The following is a 25,988-nucleotide window of genomic DNA, read 5'->3' as shown; positions in this document are numbered from 1 at the left end:
AAATTTGGTTTTGTTCATATATGATAATTGATCAGGGTATAAAATTGAGGTTGAGTTATTTTTCCTCACCACTTTGTAGGTGTTAGTCCACTGTCTTCTGACTTCGATTTTTTATCATAGAAGTCTATTGTCAACCTAATAGCTTTTACCTTTTTAAAAAGTTTTTCTTTTAATCCTTACCTGAGGACATGTTTTCATTGATTATTTTTTTAGAGAGAGGAACTGAGAGAGAAAGAGAGAAACATCGATGTGAGAGAAAAACATCCATCAGCTGCCTCCTGCATGTGCCCTGATGGGGAATCAAACCGGCAATCCAGGCATGTGCCCTGACCAGAATTGAACCACAGGACAACACTCCAACCAACTGAGCCCCCATCCAGGGTTAATATCTTTTCCTTTGATGTCAGTCTTTTTCTCTTGAATTTGAGGATTTTATTTTTATGTCTTTTATCAATTCTTGAATATCAATTCTTTAATCTAGAACATTTTCAAGGCTTTATTAAGGCTTTTATTAAATTACATCTTTACTAAGATATAATTCAAGTAGCATAAGCCATCCATTTAAAATGTACAATTCAGTGGTTTTAGTGTGTTCAAAGTTGTGCAACCATCATCATAACCTAATGTTTCTCACTAAAACTCAAAGTGTGGAGCTTGATTTGTCAGTTTTATAATTGTCAGCTATTCTTTATTTTCTTTTTAATAAAAGTTTTATTTAGATATAATTCACACACATACAAGTCATCCATTTAAAATGTACAATTCAATGGTTTTTATTCACTGATATGTGCACCCATTAGCACAGTCCATTTTAGAATACTCATTATCTCAGAAAGAAACCCTGTATGTTTTAGTTATCCCTACTCCTAATATTCTCCACCACCAGCCCTGTGCAACCACTAATATACTTTCTGTTTTTATCAATTTACTGATTGTGGACATTTGTATGAATGGAGTCATATATCATCTGGTCTTTTGTGATTAGCTTCTTTCACTTAGCATGATAGTTTCTAGGTCCATCCATGTTGTAGCATGTATTAGTTGTTCAATCATTTTTTATGGTCAAATAATATTCCATCGTATGGCTATACTACATTTTATTTATCCATTTGTTAGTTGATGGACATTTGGGCTGTCTCCACCTTTTATCTATTGTGGTTAGTACTGCTATGAACAGTCATGTACTTATATTTGCATACCTGCTTTCAAATATTTTATAGTGAAACTAGAGGCCCAGTGCATTAAATTCATGCACTTGGGGAGGGTCCCTCAGCCCAGATTGCGAGAGGCCGCAGGCCAGGCCAAGGGACCCCACCGGTGCACGATCAGGGCTAGGGAGGGACATGGGAGGTTGGCCAGCTGGGGAGGGGTTGCGGGAGGGCTCCATGGCGTGTCCAGCCTGTCTCGCTCAGTACTGATTGGCCAGACCCCAGAAGCAAGCTAATCTACCATTCGGAGCATCTGCACCCTGGTGGTCAGTGCACATCATAGCGACTGGCTGACTTTCTGCCCCCTGGTGGTCAGTGCATGTCATAGTGAGCGGTTGAGTGGCCTTAGCATATCATTAGCACATTACGCTTTGATTGGTTGAATGGCTGACCCGACAACCGGACACTTAGCATATTAGGCTTTTATTTATTTTTTCTGTGTAAATGTGATCAGTTCTTTTTTTTTTTTTGTCTATGTCTCCTTTTCCCCAATTGTTTTACATATGTCTCCTTTTCCCCAATTGACCGCCCCCCCACAGCCATTCCCACCCTAGACAAGCCTCCACCACCCCAGTGTCTGTGTCCATTGGTTATGCTAATATGCATGCATACAAGTCCTTTGGTTGCTCTCTAACTCCCCCACCTCCCCTGCCATTTGTCTCTGGATCTATTTTTGTTCATCAAATTATGTTGATCATTATGTCCCACATATGAGTGAGATCATGTGATATTTATCTTTCTCTGACTGGCTTATTTTGCTTAGCATAATGCTATCCAGTTCCACCCATGCTGTTGCAAATGGTAAAAGTTACTTCTTTTTTATAGCAGCGTAGTATTCCATTGTGTAGATGTATAGGCTTTTATTATATAGGATTGCTGGATTGTATGGCCACTCTATGTTTAATCATTAGAGGAACTGCCAGAATTCTAAAGTGGCTGCCATTTTTCATTTCCACCAGCAGTGTAGATGAGAAAATCTGATGAGATGTATGGTAGATGTGTGTAGTCTGTGCTCTTAACGTATGTTTCCATCCACCACTTTTCTCTCTGTCTTTCATTCTATGTACTTTCCTCATCTATCTTTCATTTGACTAATTCTTTTCAGCTGTGTCTAGGTCATTGAGTTTTTAAAAATTTCAGTGACTATATGTTTTATTTTTAGAAATTCTGTTTTCAAATATTTCTTTATAATAGTAACTTGATTTTTCTTAAGATTTGGTGATTTGTATTTACAATGCCTTTCCATGCTTCTTACACTTTCTGCCCTGTTAGTTTTATACCTTATGAAACTAATCATGTTTATGTTCTATTTTGGATTATATTGATATAAGTTCAACTTCTTGTGTTTTTAAAAAATATATATTTTTATTGACTTTCAGAGAAGAAGGGAGAGGGAGACAGAAACAGCAATGATGAGAGAGAATCATCGATCAGCTGCCCCCTTCATGCCCCCCACTGGCGATGGAGCCAGCAACCTTGGAATTGAATTGTGATCTGATTCATATGTTGATGCTCAACCACTGAGCCATGCAGGCCAGATTCAACTTCCTGGTTTTTTGATCCTGCTGTTTGTTGTGTTCTCACTAATGGTGGACTGTTTCCTTGTGGGTTTAACATTTTAATTGTGAGCTTATATTGAGCCAGGTTTGTGGTCTGAATTGTGGGGTAGTTCCTCCTGTTTCTGAGTTCCCTTCAGGCAGAAACCTCAAGTGCTATTATTGGCCCAACTCCAGTTCTTATGTCTATTTATCAGCCCTGTGGGATGTAAATTTGAATCCCAAACTCCATGAGGCAATAGTTGTGGTTTTAGATTTTCAAGAAAGATACTGCCCCATCTACTATCATCACCCAGAGCCCAGCTATGGAGTTATGCCACTCAGATCTCTATTCAAGAACTTATCCTTCTGAATGCAGGAGTGATTCAACGGACTGTTCCAGTTATTTTCCTTCAGGAAATGCTTTGGCTTTTAAAAAAATGTTTTCATTGATTTTTTAGAGAGAAGGAGGAGAGAGAAATATCATCGATGTGAGAAACATTGATTGGCTGCTGAGCCATCCCAACCAGAGAAATGCCTTGGCTTTTAAGGTAAAACCACAGTTTTCTTGGGCAGCCCCAGCCCTGAGTGGGTGTTCATAGGGCCTGGTCATTTCTGTCCAGCACAAGACTCCTCTACCAGGCAATATTTGCTCTAGAACCCTGTGTTCGGTTGGTTAAAACTTTGTCAGAGATGCTCATGTTCTGTTCCTGCTGCCTGAACCTGCTTCCTTTCCTTGTCTTTCACAGACGTTGCATCTATATCCTGTTCTGAGACTTTGCATGCAAAACCCTGCTTCCCCCTTTTACCTTTCATAGTCATTATTTCCCACTAAACCTCTTGTACTTTTGTCCCATCATCTACTTCCTGAGGATACATATTTTGGTATTGGGATGCATTTTTACTAAACTATGTATTTTCTGAAGACAAAGCCTTCAAGGAACTTTATTTGGAGGTGTCACTTCCAACTCCTCACCCCACACCAAGTCGGTACAGCATCTCCTCGAATGTTTACAGTGGGTGTTTAGTTTTTTGTCATTTCTGGCACAGGAGGATTTTCCTGTATTACTTTATATTTTAGCTCTATATTTAATATTATGTTAGTTATATCCCATTTGGAACTTCCAGATGTTTATATCAGGAGTGTGTTCAGGGTATACAGTCCATGATATGTGCATTTTTTAAACTTTTTTTGTAGAAAAGCAGGAATTTATTGACCACAACAAAAACATACTAGGGCAGTGAAACAAGGAAGGGCATAGAAGCAGCAACAGGAGAGCTAAGAAGCTGGGCTTCCTTAGCTCACTGGGAAGTCAGAGAAAAGGGGAAAAGGAGGCATTGGAGACATGTTTAGAGGATTAGCCTGGGATGAGCTGCTGCTGCCCATTGCTCCCCTGGTTGCAAGTCTTGTAGGGTCCCTTAGAGCAGTGGTTGCCAACCGGTGGTCGGCAGACCACTGCTGGTCTGTGAGGTCCGGAAGGTTGGCGACGACTGCCTTTAGAGGTTAGGGGACAGGTGCCAAGGGGAGGGAGCATGGGGGAAGGGAATGGCATGGGTGTGCTCCCTGGAGGGAGAACACCCATTTTTTACTTTTGACCAAATTTTTTTAAAGACAGAAATTGCATATATTTATTGTCTACTAGTAAATTGTGCTTTTAATATTTTTAAGGAATCATGTATAGATTGTACAATACTCAGGGTTTAAAGGAGTTTGACAATTATACCAGATCAGGAACTTCTTTTTATAGCTGTCAGGGAATAAAGCCTTCCTGTGGTCTGTGAGTGTATTGTCTCATTTTATACATACACCTTTATACACATTTCCAGGAACATGTTATATACAAAGTCAGGGAGAGTCTAACAAGCTAACAGAAGGAGTCTGATCAAGGGTCCATAGAGAAACATGGGAGGCATCAGTTCTACCTGCAGAGACTGGGCACAGCTGGGGGACACTAAGCCAAGACCTGAGGGTAAGAAACACACCAGATGGCTGGGGGTGAGGGAAAGGGAGACACTGTATGTAGCAGGAACAACGTGCAGACACATGGAACAGCATGGCGCTCAGGGAAGGGCAGGCAATTCAGTTCACCCGAGGGTGAGATGAAAGATTTGTCCTGCCTCTGCTAAAATGCAAGCACCTCTGCAAGTTCAAAGGTGTAAGGCGAGAGATTCTCCTCTGGACTCTCCAGAGGAACCAGCCCAGCTGACATCTTGATTTTAGCTCCATGAGACTCATTTTGGCCTCTGACCTCCAGAACTGTTGGGTAAGTCTGTGTTGGCTTTAGCCACAAAGTCTGACAATTTGTCACAGCAGCAACAGGAGACTAACATAGGAAGGGATTACTGTGCTATGGCCTAAACAGGATGCTTCAGAGCAATGGGTTCAGAGTGAGTTCCCAGGAGTTTGGAAAGTGTTGGGTCCCCGCCACTGGTGGTCTCCCTAACTACTGATTGGGAACCCCTTTTGGATGTCTGAAACTTAACTCGCACCCTCCCTCGTCTAAACCCTCTCCTCCCATATTGTCTTGAAGAGTGCAGCTGAGCCAGAAGCTTCCAAGTCATCCATCTAGTGAACCACTAAGTGGTTGGGGGTTCTGCATGAAAAGTTTCCTGCGTGCAGAGAACAGGGGCAAGAGGGAGAGAAGGCATGAGGACTGGGAAGGGGGCTGGTGGTAGAGATGAAAACATGAGATAACTGTTACCTCTGGTTGGTGGGAACATGGATGTCAGCTTGGGTCTAATGCCATGGGGCGGACTTGACTCTGACACAACTACAGGCATTGCCCATCCTTTCCTCGCCTTGGCTGAGCCAGAAGATGCAAAGAGAAAACATCCGGCATCAGCTTTGCTTTGTGTTCTGCACTTTTTCTCCTGACCTTCCTGTCCTCATGTGTGTCGTATCAAATTACATAAGACTAAATTACATAAACTGTGATCATCTTCTGAAGCAAAGTGACAGGATGTGTTTTGATTTCCCCTCCAAACGTCTCCAGAATCTTCCATTCATAGCCCTTAGGCACTGTCACTTCCCTGGGTTCAAGGTGACCAAGTGCCCGGGGAGCTGACCACACAGCCTTGGGGGGGGGGGGGCATGTTTAGAGGCATCAGCACCAGAGATGCAGATCTAAGAATGAAACCCACCAAACCACCTCAGTGCTGGTTAGGTTTTATTTTAACAGGGCATTTCCTCTTCATGTGTTTTTCAAAATATCAGTTATATCAATTAGAGGTGTAAACAGGTACAAAATATACAGTACAGAGAAACAATTTTCTTAACTAGTCTATTGCCTAACAAAAGTACACAAGGGGGAGCTGAGTGAATAGCAGCCCTGGTCTCTCCTCTGCGGGGGATAAGGGATCCAGAGGCGGCTTAAAAAAAAACAGGAATGATTACTTGGGGACAGCACTGTGGTAGAATTAAGAAACCTGGGCCCATGTCCAATTCCACCATTAGGGTGTCAGTAGAGGAGCATCAATCGTACCCAGCCTCTCGACCTTGCTGGGAGTGCACACACCAGGGGGGCGGGCTCAGCTAAAGCCTGAGGCCTGACGATTTTGCTCATGCACGTGTGGGACAAATCTGCTGAGGGGGCAAAAACAGTTTTCCTTCCCCAAACTGAACTTCTGGGAGGATAAGCCATGTCTAACCTGAGGCTTTTCCCAACTGCTGCCCCCCCATTAGCCCAGCCCCATGGTGCAAGGCTGAGATGTGTCCCCTTTGAGTTAATTATTTCTCATCTCTAACAAAAAGACTTGCCTTGCGTGTTTCACAAAGTCACAGTAACAATCAAATGAGATATGATCTGAAAGAATTTTGACAATGAAAAAACACTACACAAAGGACACAGAAGCATTTTGCTAGAGTGGAAAAAAGCTCCAGGTGGGGTTGGCAGCCCAGGAGTCTGATAGGGGTGGCCAGTGGCCCCTAACAGGGAAACACACAGTAGGGCCAGCACTGTTGGGGGGCCTTTTCAGGTAAAGAGGCAAGCTGGCTGCTCTGGGGACGAGTCCTTCTGCCTGCTGAGATGAGGCTAGAGTTCCACAGCACCCAGCTGGTCTCAGGTCCCAGGAGGCTTGGAGCCCCAGGCCCAGCCCAGCCCTGGGCAGAGCAGGGTCTCAATTCCCCAGGACTTCGTGCTAAGACCATCTCATCCCTAGGAGTCAGTGGGGCCAGGGGAGGTCTGGTCCCAGTCCCTCCTCACTGTGTCCCCAGCCCCAACGACCTTCAAGTCAGACTTGGTAAGGGCATAGCCCACATAAACACGCTGCGGAAACCAAAAGTATACTAGAAAGTTTAAACTGGTACTACGACTATTTTTCAGCTTCTTCAAGAATTAAAAAAGAGTTTTGTAATTAAATTACTTAAAATTCTATGGTGCTGTTTCACAATCAGAGTTCTACTTTGTTTAGAGGTGGAAGCTGTATTTGTTTGACAGTTTCTCTTCTTCCAGTGATCAATCAGTTCAGCAACTTGGGGATTTGGTCTCCCAGTCTCCACTCCCGCCTCTGCGTTGGCCGCCACCCCGAGGACATCTGGAAACGGGACTTTTTACACTCACGGCCCTCAAGGGTCAGAAGGCTGAGTCAACTCTGGCCATCCTGGGGTGCCTCACAGGTCCCCGCCCTCGGTGGGTCCCAGGACACTCAGGCCACAAGTCCAGTCGGTCACAAGGTCTGTGGAGGCTAAGGGTCCTTTGGAGGCGGGGCTCTTGAAGGGGTCCGGGGGAGCGGCCGGGAGGGGAGGCAGCGGCTGGCCCCGGGCCGGACCCTTGGCCCCCGCTGCCGTGTGGTTGCGCTGGTGCTTGCGGAGGTGGTCCTTGCGGATGAAGCTCTTGCCACAGACGGTGCAGGTGAAGGGCCGCACGCCCGTGTGGGTTCGGTAGTGGTCGATGAGCTTGGAGCGCTCAGTGAAGCGCTTCTCGCACTCCGTGCAGGGGAAGGGCCGCTCACCCGTGTGCAGCATGCGGTGCCGGATCAGGTGAGCTGGCCGCGTGAAGCAGCGCCCACACTCCCCGCACCGCAGGGCGTTTCCATCCCGTGCAGCCCCTGCCGCCCCATCGGGCAGCTGCCCGCAGCTGCGCTGGTGTGCGCTCAGGCTCACCTGTAGCTGGAAGCTCTTCCCACACGTGGCGCAGGTGAAGGGCCGTCCCCCGGGAGACGCGGCCGGGTGCTTCTTCAGGCCAGGCTTGTGGCCAAAGCCTTTGGTCCGGCCAGGGTATTTACAGGGGTCACTGAAGGGTCTCGGGGCCTGGCCTGGGTCCAGCACAGCCTCTCCGTTGTCAGGGGAGGAATAGGGCAGCCCCTCAGGCCCAGTCCTCGGGTTCAGACCCACAGGAGGTTTACACCTGAAATTCCAGCCCCACCGGACTCCCCCAAGGAGCCAGTCCCCTGGTGGGGTCTCGTCCTGGGCCACGGCAGGGCTGGGGTCTCCCAGGTCCCGTTCAGGCCGGGTGGGCTCTCTGAGCCCCAGCACAGGGTCCTGGCTGGGGAAGGAGCTGCCCTGGCTCTCCCAGGCGCCTTCCTGGACAGGACTAGGGAAAAACCTTGTGGCTTGGCCTGGTCCAAACAGGGTCCCGTGGGCCTCTAGGTCAGTAGGGTGCACTGGTGTGGCCACCACCTCCTCTTCCTGGACTTCAGTTTTTATCACAATTTTTACATCTGCTGAGAAAGACAGAAAGACCAGATATCATTTGTCCCCTCCTGGGCTTAGAGCGATTATCTGGTACTTTCATCTGGAGATTCAGCAGCTCCTCCGCCCCTACCAGCACACGGAGCCCTGGTTTCCAAGCCGCAGGATCCAGCTCAGCAGAGCGCCCCCAAGTGGTCATGAGGCTGCTTCAAACCCAATGTGAGGACACCCCTGTACTAGTACTTTCATTGCAAGTAAAACCACCATCGCATCTGCTTACCGGATTCCATTTCTACTTGGGCTGTTAAGGCTAATCAAGAAATTATCTTAAGGGACTCTGACCGCCGGTGGCAATGTACCGGAGGGGCAAAGGCACCGGGTTGGGGGTCATCTGAGGTGGCTCTGCGGCTTCCCACAGACCAGCTGTGGGCTGCAGGATGATTTTTAAAAAATCCTCACCTAAGGATATGTTTGTATTGATTTAGAGAGAGAGAAACATCAATGTGTGAAAGAAACATTGATCCATTGCCCTCCATACCTGCCCTAAGATCGAACCCACAACCTAGGAATGTACCCTTACTGGAAATCGAACCCACAACCTTTTAAAAAAATATTGGTGGTGTACCAGACGATGCTCCAATCAACTGAGCCACCTGGCCAGGACTGCAGGATAATTTCTAACCAACAGCACATCTGTGAACACCCTAGTCATAGGGCTGTATGAGGGTTACCAGATAACATGTCTGAAGACACCTTGCATGTGATTTGGCATGCAGCAAGCATCCAATAAATGTGGCCAGCTAGCTAATAATAAAAATATTAGTAAAACAGTAAAAATGTGATTTGATGTAAATGTATTTGAATTTCATTTCCTGAATTTTGTATCAGGGATCTAGGCTTTTAGCATATTTTTGGAGTACTAAAATATAAAGCAACAGATAACAGGCCTACAAAATAGAAATAAATAGAAAAATAACACATAAATTTGGAAGTTTTCTTCCCAATTCTGGCCTTTGGACACTTGTCTTTGGTAGTGCCGATATCTAAGAAGTGCTTCTGGCTTGGTTTGTTTTTCTTTGCCAGAAAGGAAGTGGAGGCAGGTTCCGAGCCTGGGCAGGAGGTGCATCCTCTCAAGGGATCGGCTTATGAGCACTGACTGGTTAACATGAGAAAAGAACGGTTGGATATATGGACATGCTCAAGGTAGGCTGTCCAAGCCTAAGAATTTGGACAGAGATAAAAGACAGACCGTTGAGTCCTAACATCACAGAAGCCTAAATACCTGCTGGCTGAAAGGGCAGGGCAGTTCATCAATAAGAAAGAGGCTGGGGCTTAGGCAGCCTGCAGGGCAGACGTAAGTCTTTCCCACCCTCTCTCTGCCACCTGTACCTTCTGTGGAGGCCGCCGTGTTGAGCTTCAGGGTCCCGTCTGAACATGCAGAGGAAGGGTGGTGGGGAGGGAGATCTGCCTGCCAGGAAGTAGGTGGGATAGTGGTTGAGAAGCTGGAGTGGACGCCTGCAATGAAGAGATCAGAGCCTGTGGGTTAGAGAACAGAAGCAGCAGGAAAACGCCACAGGATAGGAAGAACAGACCCTGAGACCCCACCCCGGGCATGCTGCATGAGCAAAACTGTCCCACTGCTCCTGAACCCAGGTTTCTTTTGCTCCCCTCTTGGAGGCACCGGGAGGCTCACAGGTCACCGACTTATTTCATATAGCCCCTCCTTAATATAAGGCAACAGGTGCCTTAAATGCCCAATGCTGGGGGCAAGAAAAGTGTAGCTGATGAAATGAGGCAGAGAAATACCAGGGCAAGAGCTTCACCAAACCCAGAGGTGCCCAAGGTATCCTTTAGTGCAGGTCCTGTCATAAAATGAGGAAACTTCTAAGCTCGTCAGGCCAGATGTTTGAGAGCCCATAGTTCCCATAATGTGGCTTCCAGGAACTCCTTACCCCAAGGCCTGCCCTGGGCTCTGCCTCTCATTCCTGGTATCTGCTCCCAGTCTGAGCCACTCACCAGAAGCAGCATCTGTAGAGACGTCTCCTGCTCCGGAATCCAGCTGGCTGAGGCCCCATGGCTCCTCCCCGATATCTGGCTGTCCGGCTGCCCACGCTTCAACCCCCAGAGCCTGCTGCTCCTGGAGCTGGAGCTCGCCCTCCTGCTTGATCTGCATTAAGAGGTCAGGGGCAGGAACTGGGGCTCCCGAGCCTACGAAAGGGAGAGTGTGTGAGCACAGCTCAGGGCCCCCTGGTCCTGAGGTGGACACACAGCCGGGCAAGGAAATGGACCTCTCAAGGGTCACACAGCATGAGAGCCTAGTAGGAAGGGAAAGAAGGACAAACAGGGCCTGCAAGGGCTCCTGAGCAAAGCATGGCAGTGAGCACATGGCACTGAGCACATGGGGCGGGTGGGAAAGGATGAGGAACACACCAACAAATTCTCAGGGCTAGACCACTGGTACATGGGAAAGACTGAGCCGCTCTGCGGAGGTCTTGCTCTCAAACACACACAGGTATTTAAGTGGGCATAAAGAAAAAGATCCTAGATATGAGAATAAGGACAAACACAAAGTGAAATCAAGAGTCTGAGTGGGAGCCAAATGACCCAGGAAATTGCTGGGACAGGATGCAAGCCTTAAGGGCTGGGGCTCTGATGTTCAAGTGAGGCAAGAGCAGAGATGAGCTGCCTGCGTGAAGCCAGGAGCCATAAGGCTCCGTCCCAGCTGTGAGACAGGGACCAGGAAAGCTCCATCTGAGGGGCCGAAAAGGAAGCTGCCCTCTTGTCCAGGGCCACAGGTGGGAAAGCCACCCACAAGAAATCAGAATCCCATGCCCACACAATTCATACTACCCATACGATGTAGAGACCCTAACCTGCGAAATTCACAGAAAGATTGGCTGAGAACCACGGCAACCCAGGAGGCCCAGCACAGGTAAATGCAAACCTGCCCCACAAGGTCCTTATTAAAAAACTTACAAACCAGAAGAGGAGCCAAATGGCATGAGTTACTGCAGAATTCACTTCCAAGAACTACAGAAAAAAGAATAAGCTGAAAGATATAGTAATGTAAGTGTATCTAAAATATTCAAAGAAATAAAGGAAGAAACAGAATCTCTAAGGCAAGAAAAAGAAACCATTTTTTAAAAGGCAGATTTGAAAAAGAACTAAATATATTTGACATTCTAGAAATGACAAAATAATGAAAAACACAATGGATGGCTTAAAAATAGACTGAACATAGCTAGAGAGAAGATTGGTGAGTTGGAAGATGGATCTGTGGAAATAATCCACAGCACTCCATTGAGAGATTAAAAAAAAAAAGAAAGAAAAAAAGAGAAGTAAGATACATGGAGTACAGAATGAGAAGTTCCCACGCACACTGGGAAATTCAAGGAGAGAATAGAGAAATGAGTAGAGGAATACGTAAAGAAATAATGATTGAGAATATTCCCAAATTGAAGGCAACGAGCCCAAGTTTGAAGGGACACACCAATTCCTAAGTAGGAATTAAAAAATATTAATCTTGACAATGTTCTGTAAAATGGAATAACAGTATAGACAAAATCCTAAAAGGTACCAAGGAGCCCGGCCCACGTGGCTCAGTGGTTGAGTGTTAACCTATGAACCAGGAGGTCACAGTTTGATTCCCGGTCAGGGCACATGCCCAGGTTGTGGGCTCAATCCCTAGTCAGGGGGTATGCAGGAGGCAACCATCAATGATTCTCTCTCATCATTGATGTTTCTATCTCTCTATCCCTCTCTCTTCCTCTCTGAAATCAATAAAAATGTATTAAAAAAAAAAAAGAAAATGAGAAAAACCATAAAGATTTGAAAAGAAACAAAAAATTCTCCTGACTCATACATGATATGATTATCTCTTCAGAATATTTGAGAATCATCAGATAATTAGAAAACTTATTAGCATTAATGAAAAATTTATCAAGGTTCCTAGACAGAAATATCAATAAATGAAAGAAAAATGGATTTTTGTACACTACTAGAGTTTTAAGGGAGCCCCCATCAATGACCATTTTTCTTTCTGTTATGGATCATTTTTTTTCTTTTTTTTAATTGAATTTATTGGGATGACACTGCTTGATAAAATTATATAGGTTACAGTTGTACAATTCTATAACACATCATGTGTATATAGTATTGTAGGTTCACCATCCCAAGTCAAGTCTCCTTCCATCACCATTTATCCCCCCTTTTCCCTCTTCTATCCCCCTCCTCTGTAGTGAATTTTAACAGAGACGTAAAACCAAAGAGGAAGGCAGGTGAGGGTAAACTATTTTTATCACTGATAATTGAGGATGCAGCTTTTATCTGTGGGTGAGAGGGGTTCTTATATGACCCTAGAATCAGGAAGCCACCTGCTAGACCACTTGGTCAGGGAGGCTGTCCCCAGCAGAGCAGCAGAGACCACCTGTCCCCTGGGACGGCCAGCTGCCCAACCCTTGCTCCCAAACTCTCCAACCATATATGTCCCTGGTGGGACCTCTGGTGGGGTGCCTAATGGGGCAGAGAGGGGGATGTTACATAATAGCCCCAGCTACACACAAAAATGTACTGGGAAAGGGATGTTCCTGCCCCAAGCCCGCAGTCCATATGAACAACAAACAGAAAATGCAAGTTAAGGAAGGTACCCATGACAATAGTGACTAAAAAAAAAAAAAAAAAAGAAATTGTATCAGAAATGTTTTTTTACACACACATACTTTAAATTATGAAACACAGCATACAGTCAACAAGTATTTACTGAATTCCTACTCTGTGCCAGGCAGTATTCTAGATGCCCAGATAATTATAGGAGCAAAACAGATCAAAGTTCTTATCTTCTTAAAGTTTACATTCTAATAGGGGGAAGGGGGAGAGAGACCACATAAACCCATAAATAAATATAAAATACATTTAATAATCTATAGAGATAAAATATAATAATAGATGATGGTATCTGTCATGAAACAAAGCAGGAAAGGGAGGCTGGAACTCCCAGGCGGGGAGTGGGCTGCACCTTCAAGTAGGGTGATTAGGGAAAGTCACATTTAAGCAAAGACCCCAAGGAGGGACTGAATTGAGCAGGAAAACATATGAAGAGCCATTCTGGCAGAGGGCACAGCAGGTGCAAAGTCTCGGGGATTGGTGCTAGAGCGCTGTGGGAACAGCAAGAAAGATGGTTAGGTCAGAAAGAGCAACAGGACACAGCAAAAGAAAAGTGGTGAGTGAGTTGGGGGGAAATACCAAGGGGGCGGGATGTCCTGTCAGGCAAAGTGCATCTAGGAAGTGAGGGATCAATAGTGGCAAATGTCACCAACAGGGCAGGTAGGGTGAAGGACTGTTAGCACCATGGAGGTCCCGGTGGCCTTGACAGGAGTAGGTGAAGGGGCTGGATAGTGGGAAGACAGGGTGGAGGCAGCAGGGAGTGTGGGGCAGAGAAGTGGGGCAGGGACTTTGGGGAATGAGCAGGGGTAGATGCTGGTGGGGATGAGGGAGGCAGGTAAGAAGTGCTGGGCCGCAGTCCTTGAGGTGGTGGCCTGGATGGGAATGAGTGCCCAGTGGAGGAGGGTCTCTGACCACAGGGTAGACAGTCTGTCACAGTCACAGGAGCCAACAGAGAACTGGGCACAGATGCAGGCAGATGGGCAGGTGGGGTAGTAAGGACTGTAACAGTGTTTTGCTTTGTTTTTCAATTAAATAATGTATTTTCATATAAAAACTATTCTAAACAGAATAGTTTAGAAGGTGGCGATTTGGCCTTCATGGGTCACAGCTGGTCAACCTCTGGACTACTGAATGAATGGATTGAGGAGACACGCCAACTGCGCTCTGAATCCTGCGTGAGAAATGGCGAGCACGTGGGGCTTTCTCCAGCCACATGTGGCTGCTAGGGAGCTGGTGCAGAATGGCAGACAGGTTAAACCAGGATTATGGCTTTGCCAGATGTATACAAGGAACAAAAGAGGGGTGAGGGAGCTGAGGATGTGTGCAAGGGAATGATGATGATGGGCCCAGAACCCAGGCGGGGTGAAGACGGAAATGTGGCCGGGTGGGCAGTGAAAAGGCAGCAGGCCCAGGAGCTCTCGGGAGCCGGACAGGGAGGGCGTGCTGAGATCGAGGCGATGGGAGAGGTACACTGCTGTCGCCAACAGTCAGGGAAATGACCATGGGGTGGGTGGCAGAGAGGGAGTGCAGGGTGGGGGGGCTAAGGAACGGAGAGGCCAGGTGCTCAAAGGACCACCCTCGTGAGAATGCCATCGCCAAGAATGATGGCAGGAGCAGAGATGAGGGAGGGAGGTCTGCAGAAGGCGGTGGAGAGACGGGAAGCATGTAATTCAAGGGGGTGGGGGGAGCCTGGTACAGAGCAGCCCCTGCCAAGCCGGGGCTGGAGGGATGCGGGAAAGGGGAAGCTACAGAGGACACCGTGCCCCCAGGGACCCAGGTCTCATCTGAGGAAGGACGGTGAGGCAGGGACACTCAGGAAGAGCCTGAGGGTTGGAGGTCTTGCTGAGGACCGAGTTCCACAAAGCACGGCAGAGTTAGAGCTGGAGAGAAGTTGGAGAGGAGGTCTGACAGGGGCTGCGCCAAGCCTGGAGGAGATGAGTGAATGGGGTCTGGTCTTGGACAGGCGCGGGTGGGGATTAAGGCCATACACAATTCTCAATGACATGCTCAAGACATAAAATAGAGGTCAGGGCATGTGGGGGTCTTACCAGCAGCCACCATATTCCCAGGTCCCCTTTCACTCTTATTAATGATGGTATAGAAACCATTCATGTTATAAATGTAATAAAACAAGCCCACTGTGAACCTCCCACCCAGACTAAGAAACCGCAAGATCCTGTGTCATAACCCTCTTTCTGTCATTTTGTCCTCTAGCTTTCAGGCTGTCCTAGGCACCTAAACAGGTGAATGCTCTGACCACTGACGGTGTAGCTGGTTCTGTACACCATTTGCCCTTGGAAAAGTGAAAGTGTATTTGCGATGAAACAGCAAACACAGCAGACACATTTCAGTCACCACAAATTACACACAGTAAGACTCTTTAGTAACCCAGGTGAACGGAAGAAAGGGACGCCCAGGCACGGGGGACAGACAAGGAGGCGGGTCTCCCTGGTCAAGGGACAGACGGTCATTTACCCCACAGCCCCGCCAGGCTTCACTTCAGTCATGTGGCTTGACTCACACATCCACCCGTCCTTTCCTTAACTTCCAAAGGTGCTGACTGGCTCCAGGAAAATCTGAGACAGCGATACCTGGTATTCAGATTCTCCTTAAATCAATCTGTGGTTCTAAATCATAGCAAACGTGTGGTTAACATGTGGCTAATGGGTTAATGTTCTGTGACAACTAATGAATTTCAATGAGATGTGGTTCTTGGATGGAGGAGGGGCTGACTCTTCATGAAACTAAATGTTGTCTTTAATAGACGCCTACCTTCCCTATCAATGTCCTTCCTTCACTTTTAATTCAGTGCCACTGGTTCTGTTTCTTTCCTAAAAGTCTGGATTTACTGTCCGTTTCCACGCTCGGACGTATTCCCGAGTGTTAGCTGAATAGGGTATAGGTCATAACTCAACTACAAAACAAAACTTAAAAGGCCATGCCCTCTCTGGCCCTTTACTCCTCTGTTTCCATCAGATTGCCCGGCGTCTCCCTGACCCCACCCAGCTCCTCACCTGGACTCGGGTCCACGGGAACATCTGGAACCTTGGGGGCTGTGCGGCGCCAGCCACACGGCTCCTTCCCTTGCTCAGTCTGGGAGAGGACCTCGGGTTTGGAGATAGCGTAATCTGAGGAAAGACATAAAGGTTAGCTTTTGCCACGTGGTTACATTCAGAGCTGGGGATAGGCAGCCTGGGAAACCCAGAATGGCCAAGAAACTAAATTTCCTGATTGACACAGAGCAGTGTTCTCAGCCACAAGCAATTCTATTCCTAGGGAGACATTTTTGGTTGTCAGGACTGAGGGCTGGAGGAGAGGTGCACCTTGTGAGTGGAGGTCAGGATGCTGCTGCCCCACCACACAGAATCATCTGGCCCCAAATGCCACAGTGCCTTGGTGAAGAAACTCTAGTATAGTCTCTACATTAAGAAGCGATACATTTCTGCAAACTGAAATATAACATCACACCTTCACCTGTTCCATCTTCACTAAGAATGCTCACTGCCTCCAGATCTGCGGTCACAGAAACATCCCGAGAAGAAATAAACCCAGGAAGAAAGAGCACAGTCCTTCTGGGGTATCACATGAGGAGAGTGGCAGCAGCCCCAGGCTCTGGGGGAGCAAAGTCTCGAGCATGAAGACAGCACTGGCTGCAAGAAGCATGGTCTGCTCACCTTCTCCATTGACCCAGAGGAGTGTCACAATCAAGGCCACATTTCTCAGTAAGAGAAAGCCTTTCTCAAATGTGGGTGGATTAGACCCTGGAGCTCAGTGGTAGGCGCCTTGTCTAAGCCTCAGCAGGGGAATAGAAACAGCCATGCTCCACCCCTGGTTAGGGGAGGGGCCACCCCACCTCGGTCTGGTATCCTGTGAATTTCACCAGTTGGAAGGGACCTTACAACTCAGTCACCCAGCACTCATCTTTAGGATGAAGAGAGATAACTCTTTGCATGGTCAAAGTTTCCAGTAATTTATATATCCTTGTGATAAAACCCACCAGCATGAAAAGAGAGATCTGAGGACTCCCCCAAATAATACTGAACAGAGAAATGACTATCAGGCCTTACCCAGGGAGACCAGTGTCTCGTAGTTGCCCCTCATCACGTGCTTGTACAGTTCCTTCTGCCATTCATCCAGCTGCTCGGAGAAATAGACAGCCACGTCATCAAAAGTCATGGGCATCTGGAACCACAGGTGTCATGCACACCCACCCACGTTTATAGGCACAGCCCCTAGGGCTGTCCCACCCCAGGTGCCCCCGTTACCTTGGGGGCCTCCCCCTTGCTGCCCGGGGGCAGCCGCAGGACCCAGAAGTTCCTGTTCCTCAGCAAATTCTCCATGTTCTCCAGCCGCCTCTGCAGCAGCCCGTACTCCTGAAGTAGGGTCCCCAGCACGGCCCACTTGCCCTCCAGCTGGTTCCCGAACTCCAAGGTCGTCTTCTCACAGTCAGCCAGCTTCTTCTCGGCCATCCCTGTTCGACCTTCTAGGGAGAGCAAGCGAGCAGCCTGCGATTCGATCTTCCTCTCCATTGCCTGAATGGTAGCTGCCATTGTCCAGGGAGAAATCTTACAGAAACAAAGAGAGACCAGCATTGATCATTGCACCAGTTGTGTTCTGTGAGCCCAGCTGTCTTAGGTGTGGGGGAGCTGGAATAGGGGTGGGAACCCATATGTGAAACGTGGGGATGCCCTGGGCCACATGCCAGGTTTCAGTCTAATGATCACCTCCTCTGGGTGTCTTACACATCACCCAAGTCTGGGTGGCTGCCGTCCCTCCAGGCCTCTGCAGCATGCCATGCAGACCCCTATGGTGGCATTCACTGCCCTATAGTTATCTCCTGCACCCTCCTGTATGACCTCTGAAGGCTGCACAGGCCCTTTTAACAGCATGGTGCATGGCCTGCAGCAGGCGCCCAGTGCAATTCTGCTAAACAAACGATGACTGAGCACTGCTGGGTGTTTTAGTGGAGAAATGGTAAACTGCAGGTTTACTAGAGGCCAGCCAGCACTTCCCATCATAATCACACAAGAACCTCTACTGATGATGACCTAGCAAAAAAACAACCCAGCCGGTTCACTGAAACAGCACAAACAAGAGTGCTGCTCAACTGCTTTTTTTAAAGCAGCGTGTGTCTCTTTTTAATAAACATAAAAATCTAATGGTTAATTCCTCGCCTCACAGGACAATCTGATTTGGTTCCCTACTCAGTTACCACCCCCCAAATTAAAAATCACCATTATTGCAAATCTCCACCAGCCAAGTTAGGCTTTTTGCTATAACACAAGTCCCCGAGGCCCCTTGAGAGTCTGACTTTTTCTTTCACTATTCCTACTTCTCCTCCCAAGAGGAGAATTATGGTCTTAGACATTCTTTTTTATGTGTGTCTCAGACATTCTTGTAGCTGCTCCAGGCTGTGACACACCTTACAGACTGGAGGGGAAGGTAAGACAATGCCATTAGTTTGACTTTGGCATGTGCAGCAACATCCCACAGACGTGGAGCTTCCCCATGCAGTTGCCTTTCCTGTCTCTGGGAAGTTCACACAGTGGCTTGATTGACTGACAGTTGGGGACACTGAGGAAAGGGCAGATTTTGCTTTAGGTGGGGGCTGGACCACCTGACTCACCCACATGTCGAGTGTGTGTGTGGGGGGGGTGTCCTCACTATTCATGCCTCTTCCTGGTGTGCCTGTTGCCTGAGGACCCACAGTACCTTACAACATTCTGGAAATGACTCCTAAACAAATGGTAAGTGACTATTTGCAAAATAAAGAAGTGACTACTAGGAACCAGTGTGGATTCACGTAGGGAAAGTCACTGAGCACTAGAACATGGGTGGACACCTCAGAAAACAATGACAGGAGAGTTTGAGCAGAGGCCGAGAACCTGGCTGTTTGCAGGGAGGCTGGACCAGATGACCTCTGACCTGAAAAAGAAAGAGCTCTGGCTGGGTCTCAGAGGAGGAGGAGGAGGAGGAACTGGACAGGCAGAAAGCTGGATGTGTGTGGCACTCCTGCCTTCCAGAGGCTGCAGGGACTGCACTGGGCTAGCACCTCGGCCCTCCCGCCCCAACCTCCCGCCTGTCCCCATCATGATCCCAGCCTCCAAGAGTTTGCTCCAGAAGCTCCCCATCCACTGAAGCCCTGCTCACTCAGCCTCCAAGTGCACCTGCCGACCATCATGACAACCTTTGCATTGCAGAAAGGGCCTGAGTAAACGCCTACTTTGTCAACAACGAGGTCCCCCGTTTTCTTACCACTTTAACCAGGCCCTGTGTGAGGCTTTCACACTACCTGGTGGGAGGTGGCCACTATTTCTGCTCAAGCCCAGCTCCTTAGTAAATGGTGGCTGGACAATATGGGGCTGTCCCCAGACTCCTGCCAGGGAAGCCGAAACCTCTGTGCTTGAGAGGAGCTGGTAAGAGAACCCCAGATTCTTCAACAGCTCCTCACCCATGTGGTGGAAGTCCAGGCATTGGAACCCCTTCCAACTCTCCCTCAGCCTCCTCTCCTGCAGCTTCCCGACCAAAGCCATCTTTTTCAGGTGCAAGGACACCTTTCCGTTCCTTGAACATGCCAGCACTGCCTTCTCTCTCTGAGCCGGGCGCCGTCCTCCCCACCTGAAATCCTAGCCTTCCCTGAGAGCCCAGCTCAAATCACAGAGGCTCAGGCCAGGAGGGGTGCGGACCGCAAGGGCAGCCCGTGCCCTCTCCTTCCCCCGCTCCCAAGCGTGTTCTACCTCAATGCAGGAAACACTCACCTGTTTTGCCCTATTACTGCCTGTGTCCCTGCCTGCTGCCCCCAAAGCAGCGTGTTCCTGAACACAGAGCGACCTTGTCTTTTCACACACTTCCTAGCTGTGTGATTCTGGGCAAGTTAACTTCTCTAGGCCTCAGGTTTTCCTTTTGTACGACAGAGAGAGCGAGTACCTACCCTCCGGGCTTGCTGTGAGGACAAAATCATGCCTAACCGGGCTGGTGCGGTGCCCGTTTCTACACACGGGGGCAGCTGTCTTCCGCCCGGACCCCAGCGAGCCGGGCACTCGGTACAGGGCGAAGGCGGAATCCAAGCCGCTTCGGACACCTCCCAGGTGCCACCAGGCCGCTGGGGGGAGCTACGGGGGTAGGGAACGCAGGGCAGAGCGGTGGGCAGAGAAAGGAGATGCGGGGAGGAGGGGGGGTGGCGCCCAGATGAAGGGGCCCGCGGGTGGGGCCGGGGCAGGAAGCCGCGGAGGGCTCAGGAACAGGCGCGGGGCGGCCTCCGGGGCGGGGACGGCCGGTTCCACCCCGCTCGGGCTCATCCCGGAATGGGGGGCCCGGCCGGCGGGTGCCGTAGGCCCCGGAGGACCCCGCGCCCCGCTCGCCGCAGCCCCAGGCCCGGCGGCCCGGCCCGGGCCCCGCAGCCCCTCCCCAAGGGCCTGCGGCGCCGTGTGCTGGGCCCGGCCCCGAGTCCGCGCGCGCGGGCCGCCCTTACCGGAGCCGCGGCCGCCTCGGCCATGGCCCTGCGCTGTCCGGCCCGGCCCGGAGGAAGTCGCCGCCGCCGCGCGGCCCGACGCAGGCCGGCTCCGGCCTCTCCGCAGGCGCCGCCCGCCCGCCCGGCCTGCCGTCCCCGTCCGCGGCGCGCGCTCCTCGCTGGCCGGCCCGCGCCGCTCCGTCCGCAGACGCGCCGCCGCCGTCAGCGCCCGGCCGGTCCACACTGCATCCTGGGAGCCGGCGCAGGCCCGTGAGGCTTCCTGGAGGCAGCGCGGCCGCACAGCCCCACCTGCAGCCCGAGAGCCGAACGGCAGGCGCCCGCCGCGCCGCGCCCCGCCCCGCCCCGCGGACCCCCGACAGCCCCGCCCCTCCCCCCCCCCCGGAAACGGCCGCGCGCGCGCGCTGAGTCACCGCGGGACCCCGCGCCCCACCTGCCGCTGGCCGCGTCTCGTGGGCGCGTCGGGCTTTGGCCCCCGCGTCCCTAGGGACTCGGTGACGGAGAGCATCGCCCCCCTCCAGGGACTGCGGGGCCGCCAGCGCCCCCAGGGGACCCGCTACGTCGCACCTGCCGCTTCAGGTCCTGCCAGGCGCGTTGGGCTTACACTGTGTCCTGGCTTATTTGGCAGCTGCAGCTCGTGTCTACCTTTGGGTTGAAATGGAAAGAACTCAACAATAGGAACGTAGTTCGGTAAACCCCGGTAGGCAGCCACTCAGAACTCTCTACCGTGTTTATTACCTATAAAAATATTTTCAACGGAATGACCAGTGGGACACAATGTCATCGTTTAAAATTATGTTGGTAAAGAACTTGGTATGGGAAGATGTTCCTGATATTTTAGGAGATGCCGGTCCAAGAAGAAATAAAACAAGAGACGCCAGTCCAGAATGGTCCTATTTTTATTTTTTTAAATGAGTATATGTGTATAAAAATGACCAGTTTGGAAGCATGTAGTCTGAGGAGTCTATAACAGTGAGACCTCAGGCCATTTTTTCACATTTTCTAACTTTTTCAAATTTAAAAAATTTGTAACAATAATAATATTTTATAGTAGTTTGTAATAATAATAGTATTTTTTTTAAAAAAAAAAGGAGAGGAAAAGAAATAAATAGGAAAAACCTAAAGTGAACCTGAGTGGGGTATGGAAGGAGCCTTTGAAGGGGGCCCCCCTGTGGTCACAGGTTGCATTTGCTTTACGTGTGGCTCCTTCCAGAAGAGGAACCTGCACCACGTGCTCCAGACTTCAGTGGGGCTCCGGGTCAGCAGCGAGATCTTAACATGCCCTTGTTTTTTTCTTCATCCGCCTGGGCAGACCAAGGCAAAGGGGTCACCCGGATGCGTTCGTTGTGTATAAAAGTGCAGCCTCTCCAGTGTGGGTGTTTCCCTCACTGATAGTGGCCTGGCTGTTTTCCTTTGCCCTCAGCTCCCAGGGATTGCCACTCATGGTGCTGACAGAGACAGGGAAGGCCATGTGCGGGAGGGATAAGAGATTAATCAGGAGAAGATTACTCCAGCAGTCTAATCATGAGGTGAGAAAAGGTCTGACTAAATGTAGCTGGAGTGGGAACAGAAAGGAACAGGCAGATCTGAGGGCGCTGTCAAGAATATGAAATGAGAAGTGGTAACCAACTGCACGTGTTGTTTACGTGAAAAATATTCCAGGATAATGCAAAAGTACTGAGTCTGAAGGGAGGGAGTGTGCACTTGTGATAGAAATAAAGTGATCAAAAAGAAGAGCTAGTTTTCAGGGATGTAATTTTTAAAAAATTCAACTTTTGCTTTATGCCAGGGCCATTTGGGGGTAGAAATGACCTGTCCTAGCAGATTCTCAGGTTAGCTCCATCAGAGTCTCTGGGGTATGCTTGTGAAGGATTGGATTTCACCCATGTGGTGGAAGTCCAGGCATTGGAACTTCCTGCCCCGGCCCCACCCGCGGGCCCCATGGATTTCTGGATCCCATCCCAGATCGATTGAATCAAAATAGGGATGGGTCCTGAGTACTGTGGGGAAAACTTTCTTAAAAGAAGGTATTTTTTAACAAGTTTCTAATAGGGATTAGGGTAGGGGTGAGGCTCTGGTGCACAGCCAGGTTTGGGAAAGAATGACTCCCCCAACCTTCCACCTAAGGCAAGGATCCATGGCAAAGCAGCCCTGGTAGGTGGCCTTCCAGCCCCTGTTCACAAAAAAGAACAAAGACAACCCCAACCCTTTGGACTGATATTTAAGACCTCCACGGTCTTTCCACCCTTTCAGGCATGAGAATTTCCACTCCCATGCCTTTCCTCCTATCCTTTCCCCGCCTCTTATCCACCTGGAGCTCCCCCTCCCACCCCTGTCTGTCTTTCCCAGACCAGCTCATGCCCTAACTCCCACCAAGCCTTTCCACCCCAATCAAGCCTGCAGCCAACTCTGCCTTGGCCAAGCTCTTAACTTTTAATATTGGTGCCATTCAGTTGGCACTTAGAGAAAAATGTTAACACATGGAATAGTGTCCTAACTCATCTCATCTCTCTATATAAAAGCCTAAGTGACCATTACGACAGAACGCTCAGAATGACTGGAACAACTGGGCGGGTGGTTGGGACACCCTTGCTGGCCCAGAATCCGGATCCGTCCTGCTGACATTCGCGCTGGTTGTCGGGAGCCACCTGGCAGCTGCTTTTATTTCTTCCTTGCCGAGTGGCTGCGGTGCCCGAGGCCGACTTCCAGGAGGCCAGCAGCGCTGTCAGGATCGTGCCAGCGGCCCTGGTCCATCAGTGCCTGGCCTGTTTTCCGGAGATTGGACCTGCAGGACCACTGAGGGAGGGAGTGTCTGCCATCAGGCCACCGGGATGGGTTGGTCAGCTGAGCGGTGCTCCCGCTGTGGGAGCGCACTGACCACCAAGGGGCAGCTCCTGGGCTGAGCGTGTGCCCCCTGGTGGTTAGTGTGTGTCATAGTGATAGTGACCGGTCATTCTGGTTGTTCAGTCACTTAGGCTTTTCTATATATAGATAATAGAAGCAAGGTTATTACTCAGACTCTGACTCATATTTACAAGTGATTTTGTTTTATAAGGCTGACCCTTGAGTCATCAATTTTTGATGAACTTGTGATGAATACAATAATGCCTATGGCTTTTGAGGGGAAGGAGGGAAGCCAGTCACATCAAAGGCTAGTCAGATGAAATTGGCATATTTTATAGGGACACCAAGTCCCTTCTAGCTCGGCTAGGGACAAAACTCAGTAGAAATTAGTCAACAAGTTCATTCTGTCTACCTTCCAAATCCTCAGCCTGGTGATGGTCATGAAGAGTGTATAATCAAGGTGATCATATTTTCTAAACAAACGAACAAAAAAGCCCAGGGTTTTTAGATAATAAAGGTTTTATGTGACCTATTGATGCTAAGAGATAATCTGGGAGATGTAATTTGGACCTCAAATAGAGAAAAATCTGGGGCAATTTGTAGATCCATCTGAATAAAAGAGAATATCTGAAATTATAACTGTCCTAGGAAAACAAGCATGTAAAGTCATTTATTCAGTTGGTTGGAGTGTTGTCCCGATGTGCCAAGGTTGCAAGTTCAATCCTGCGTTAGGGCACATGCAAGAATCAACCAATGAATGCATAAATGGGTGGAACAACAAATTAATGTTTCTCTACTCTCTTTACCTTCTTCTCTCTCTAAAATCAATAAATTTAAAAAAATTAAAATAAAAAATAAGACATCCACTACTGAAGAATGAAAATAATAAACATGTACAATATCTCTCTACAGAAAACTATAAAAATCACGGAGAAAAATTAAAGACTTCAAAAATGGTGGGATATACTAAGTTAATAGAATGTGACACTAAATATGGTAACAATAGCAGTTCTCGTCCCACCTTTATCTATAGATTTCAGAGTAACCTCAACCACATAATTTTTATGTAGATAATTACACACTAATTCTAAAATTGTTACGAGCATTCAAAAGGCCAGGAACTTTCTTATCCATTAGAAAGTTAGTTGAAGATATCCTGGAACCCCTAAATATTTCAACAAGTATTTTCTAAGAACAAATGTATTCCCCTGCATAACCACAACACACTCAGGAAGTTTATCAGTGATACAATATGATCATCTATTACAGCGATTTTCAACTTTTTTCATTTCATGGCACACATAAACTAATTACTAAAATTCTGCAGCATACCAAAAAATATTTTTGACGATCTGATTAAAAAATAGGTTAATAGTTGTTTTGCCTGGCTAGTGTGGCTTACTTTGGAGCAAAAAGGGTAGGCAATTACTATTATTATTATTGTAAATCAATCAAAATGATACCTACTAAAATATTTTTATGGTTTTTTTTTAATTGATTTCAGAGAGAGGGAGAGGAAGAAAGAATCATTGATTGGCTGCCTCCTGTATACCCTACACTGGGGATCAAGCCTGAAACCCTGAGCAGGTGCCCTGACTAGGAATCTAACTGTGAGCTCCTGGTTCATGGGTCGATGCTCAGCCATTGAGCAACACTGGCCTGGCCAAAGTGACTTTTTAAAAAAATCAGGTGCCTATGCTTATATATAAGGATGTCCAGTACCAAGAATTAATGAACCAGATGCAACTTTATTATGCAACATGACCAATAAGATGCAACTCTATTATATGAACTATATATTTATGGGATTGCTATTGTTCTGTTGGCTGTTGTCATTTTTTTATTTGATGATCTAAGGGAAAAGAGGTCAGTTCTCCTGACTAAATTAGTCAGGTATTGCATGTTTTAAAAATTCTTGTGGTAGACTGTTGAAAATCGCTGATCTATTATGCAATTTATATTCTATATAAGGTGGGGAAAAGTAAGTTTACAGCTGTTTGTATGGAAAATAATACAATTCACAAATAATAAAAAAATAAATTCTGTTTCACATACTCACAACTGTAAACCTACTTTTTTCCCCATCCTGTATGTCTTCATTGTCCCAATATCATTGATAATTGTCTTTTATTTCCAATACAAGACCCAATCAAGGCTCACGTATTGTATGTGGTAGTCGTGTGTTTTTAGATCACTTTAGTCTAGAATAGTTCTCTAGTCCTCTGGTTTCTTTCATGAAATGGACATTCTTAAAAGGTCAGAGCTAGTTGTTTTGCAGAATGTTCATGCAGTCAACATAGGACAGCATGGCTGTGACTGGATCTCACAAACATAACATTGGGAGAATCCAAAATAGGTCAACAAATGTGTTAAAAGTTCCAAAAGTGGTTACTTTTGGAGAAAACTATTTCCTTGTTAAAATTCAATATTCTAGCAAAATGACTACGTAGGTGATATTATGTCCTTCTCAGTGCATTCCATCAAGAGGCAATGTCAATTTGTTCTACTATTGAAGTTGAATTTGATTATTCAGTTAAAGTGTGTTTGACAGATTTTTCTATATCTTGTTCCCCACCAATTTTCACTGAACAAATTTAGCATCCATGAATGATTCTTCCCTAAATAAATTTTTACAACAATGG

The 25,988-nt window shown here is 48.0% G+C and overlaps 1 protein-coding gene across 3 annotated transcripts; it reads right to left on the bottom strand.

Annotated features, from left to right (window-relative positions):
- Positions 1 to 3,772: 3,772 nt before the first annotated feature.
- On the bottom strand, positions 3,773 to 20,802 carry ZNF746 (zinc finger protein 746). Of its 3 annotated transcripts, none has more exons than XM_079786069.1 (7): positions 20,506 to 20,802; positions 17,300 to 17,599; positions 17,102 to 17,171; positions 16,049 to 16,162; positions 10,389 to 10,580; positions 9,762 to 9,887; positions 3,773 to 8,404 (listed from the first exon to the last, which is right to left on the bottom strand). In XM_079786069.1, exons 1-7 carry the CDS (start codon positions 20,527 to 20,529, stop codon positions 7,353 to 7,355), a joined length of 1,878 nt encoding a protein of 625 aa, XP_079642195.1. In that variant the 5' UTR covers positions 20,530 to 20,802; the 3' UTR covers positions 3,773 to 7,352. The 3 variants fall into 3 exon arrangements, with proteins under 3 accessions (XP_079642195.1, XP_079642193.1, XP_079642194.1); XM_079786067.1 differs by lacking the exon at positions 20,506 to 20,802 and adding an exon at positions 19,966 to 20,482; XM_079786068.1 differs by lacking the exon at positions 20,506 to 20,802 and adding an exon at positions 19,966 to 20,482 and having other exon boundaries at positions 3,773 to 8,401.
- Positions 20,803 to 25,988: the final 5,186 nt, after the last annotated feature.

This window comes from Cnephaeus nilssonii, assembly GCF_951640355.1.
Source record: "Cnephaeus nilssonii genome assembly, chromosome: 12".
Taxonomy (NCBI): Eukaryota; Metazoa; Chordata; class Mammalia; order Chiroptera; family Vespertilionidae; genus Cnephaeus; species Cnephaeus nilssonii.
Note: the sequence above shows the minus strand (reverse complement) of the source record. Positions and strands in the feature narration are given on the sequence as shown.

What these genes read in the sequence shown, in the direction of transcription:
- ZNF746 (XM_079786067.1), bottom strand. Translation starts at nt 19,995, where the DNA reads ATGATTTTGTCCTCACAGCAAGCCCGGAGG. An exon ending in GCAAGGGGGAGGCCCCCAAG is followed by an intron (nt 17,172 to 17,299) that starts GTAACGGGGGCA and finishes TTCTCCGAGCAG; the next exon opens with CTGGATGAATGGCAGAAGGA. An exon ending in CGAGACACTGGTCTCCCTGG is followed by an intron (nt 16,163 to 17,101) that starts GTAAGGCCTGAT and finishes GTCTTTCCTCAG; the next exon opens with ATTACGCTATCTCCAAACCC.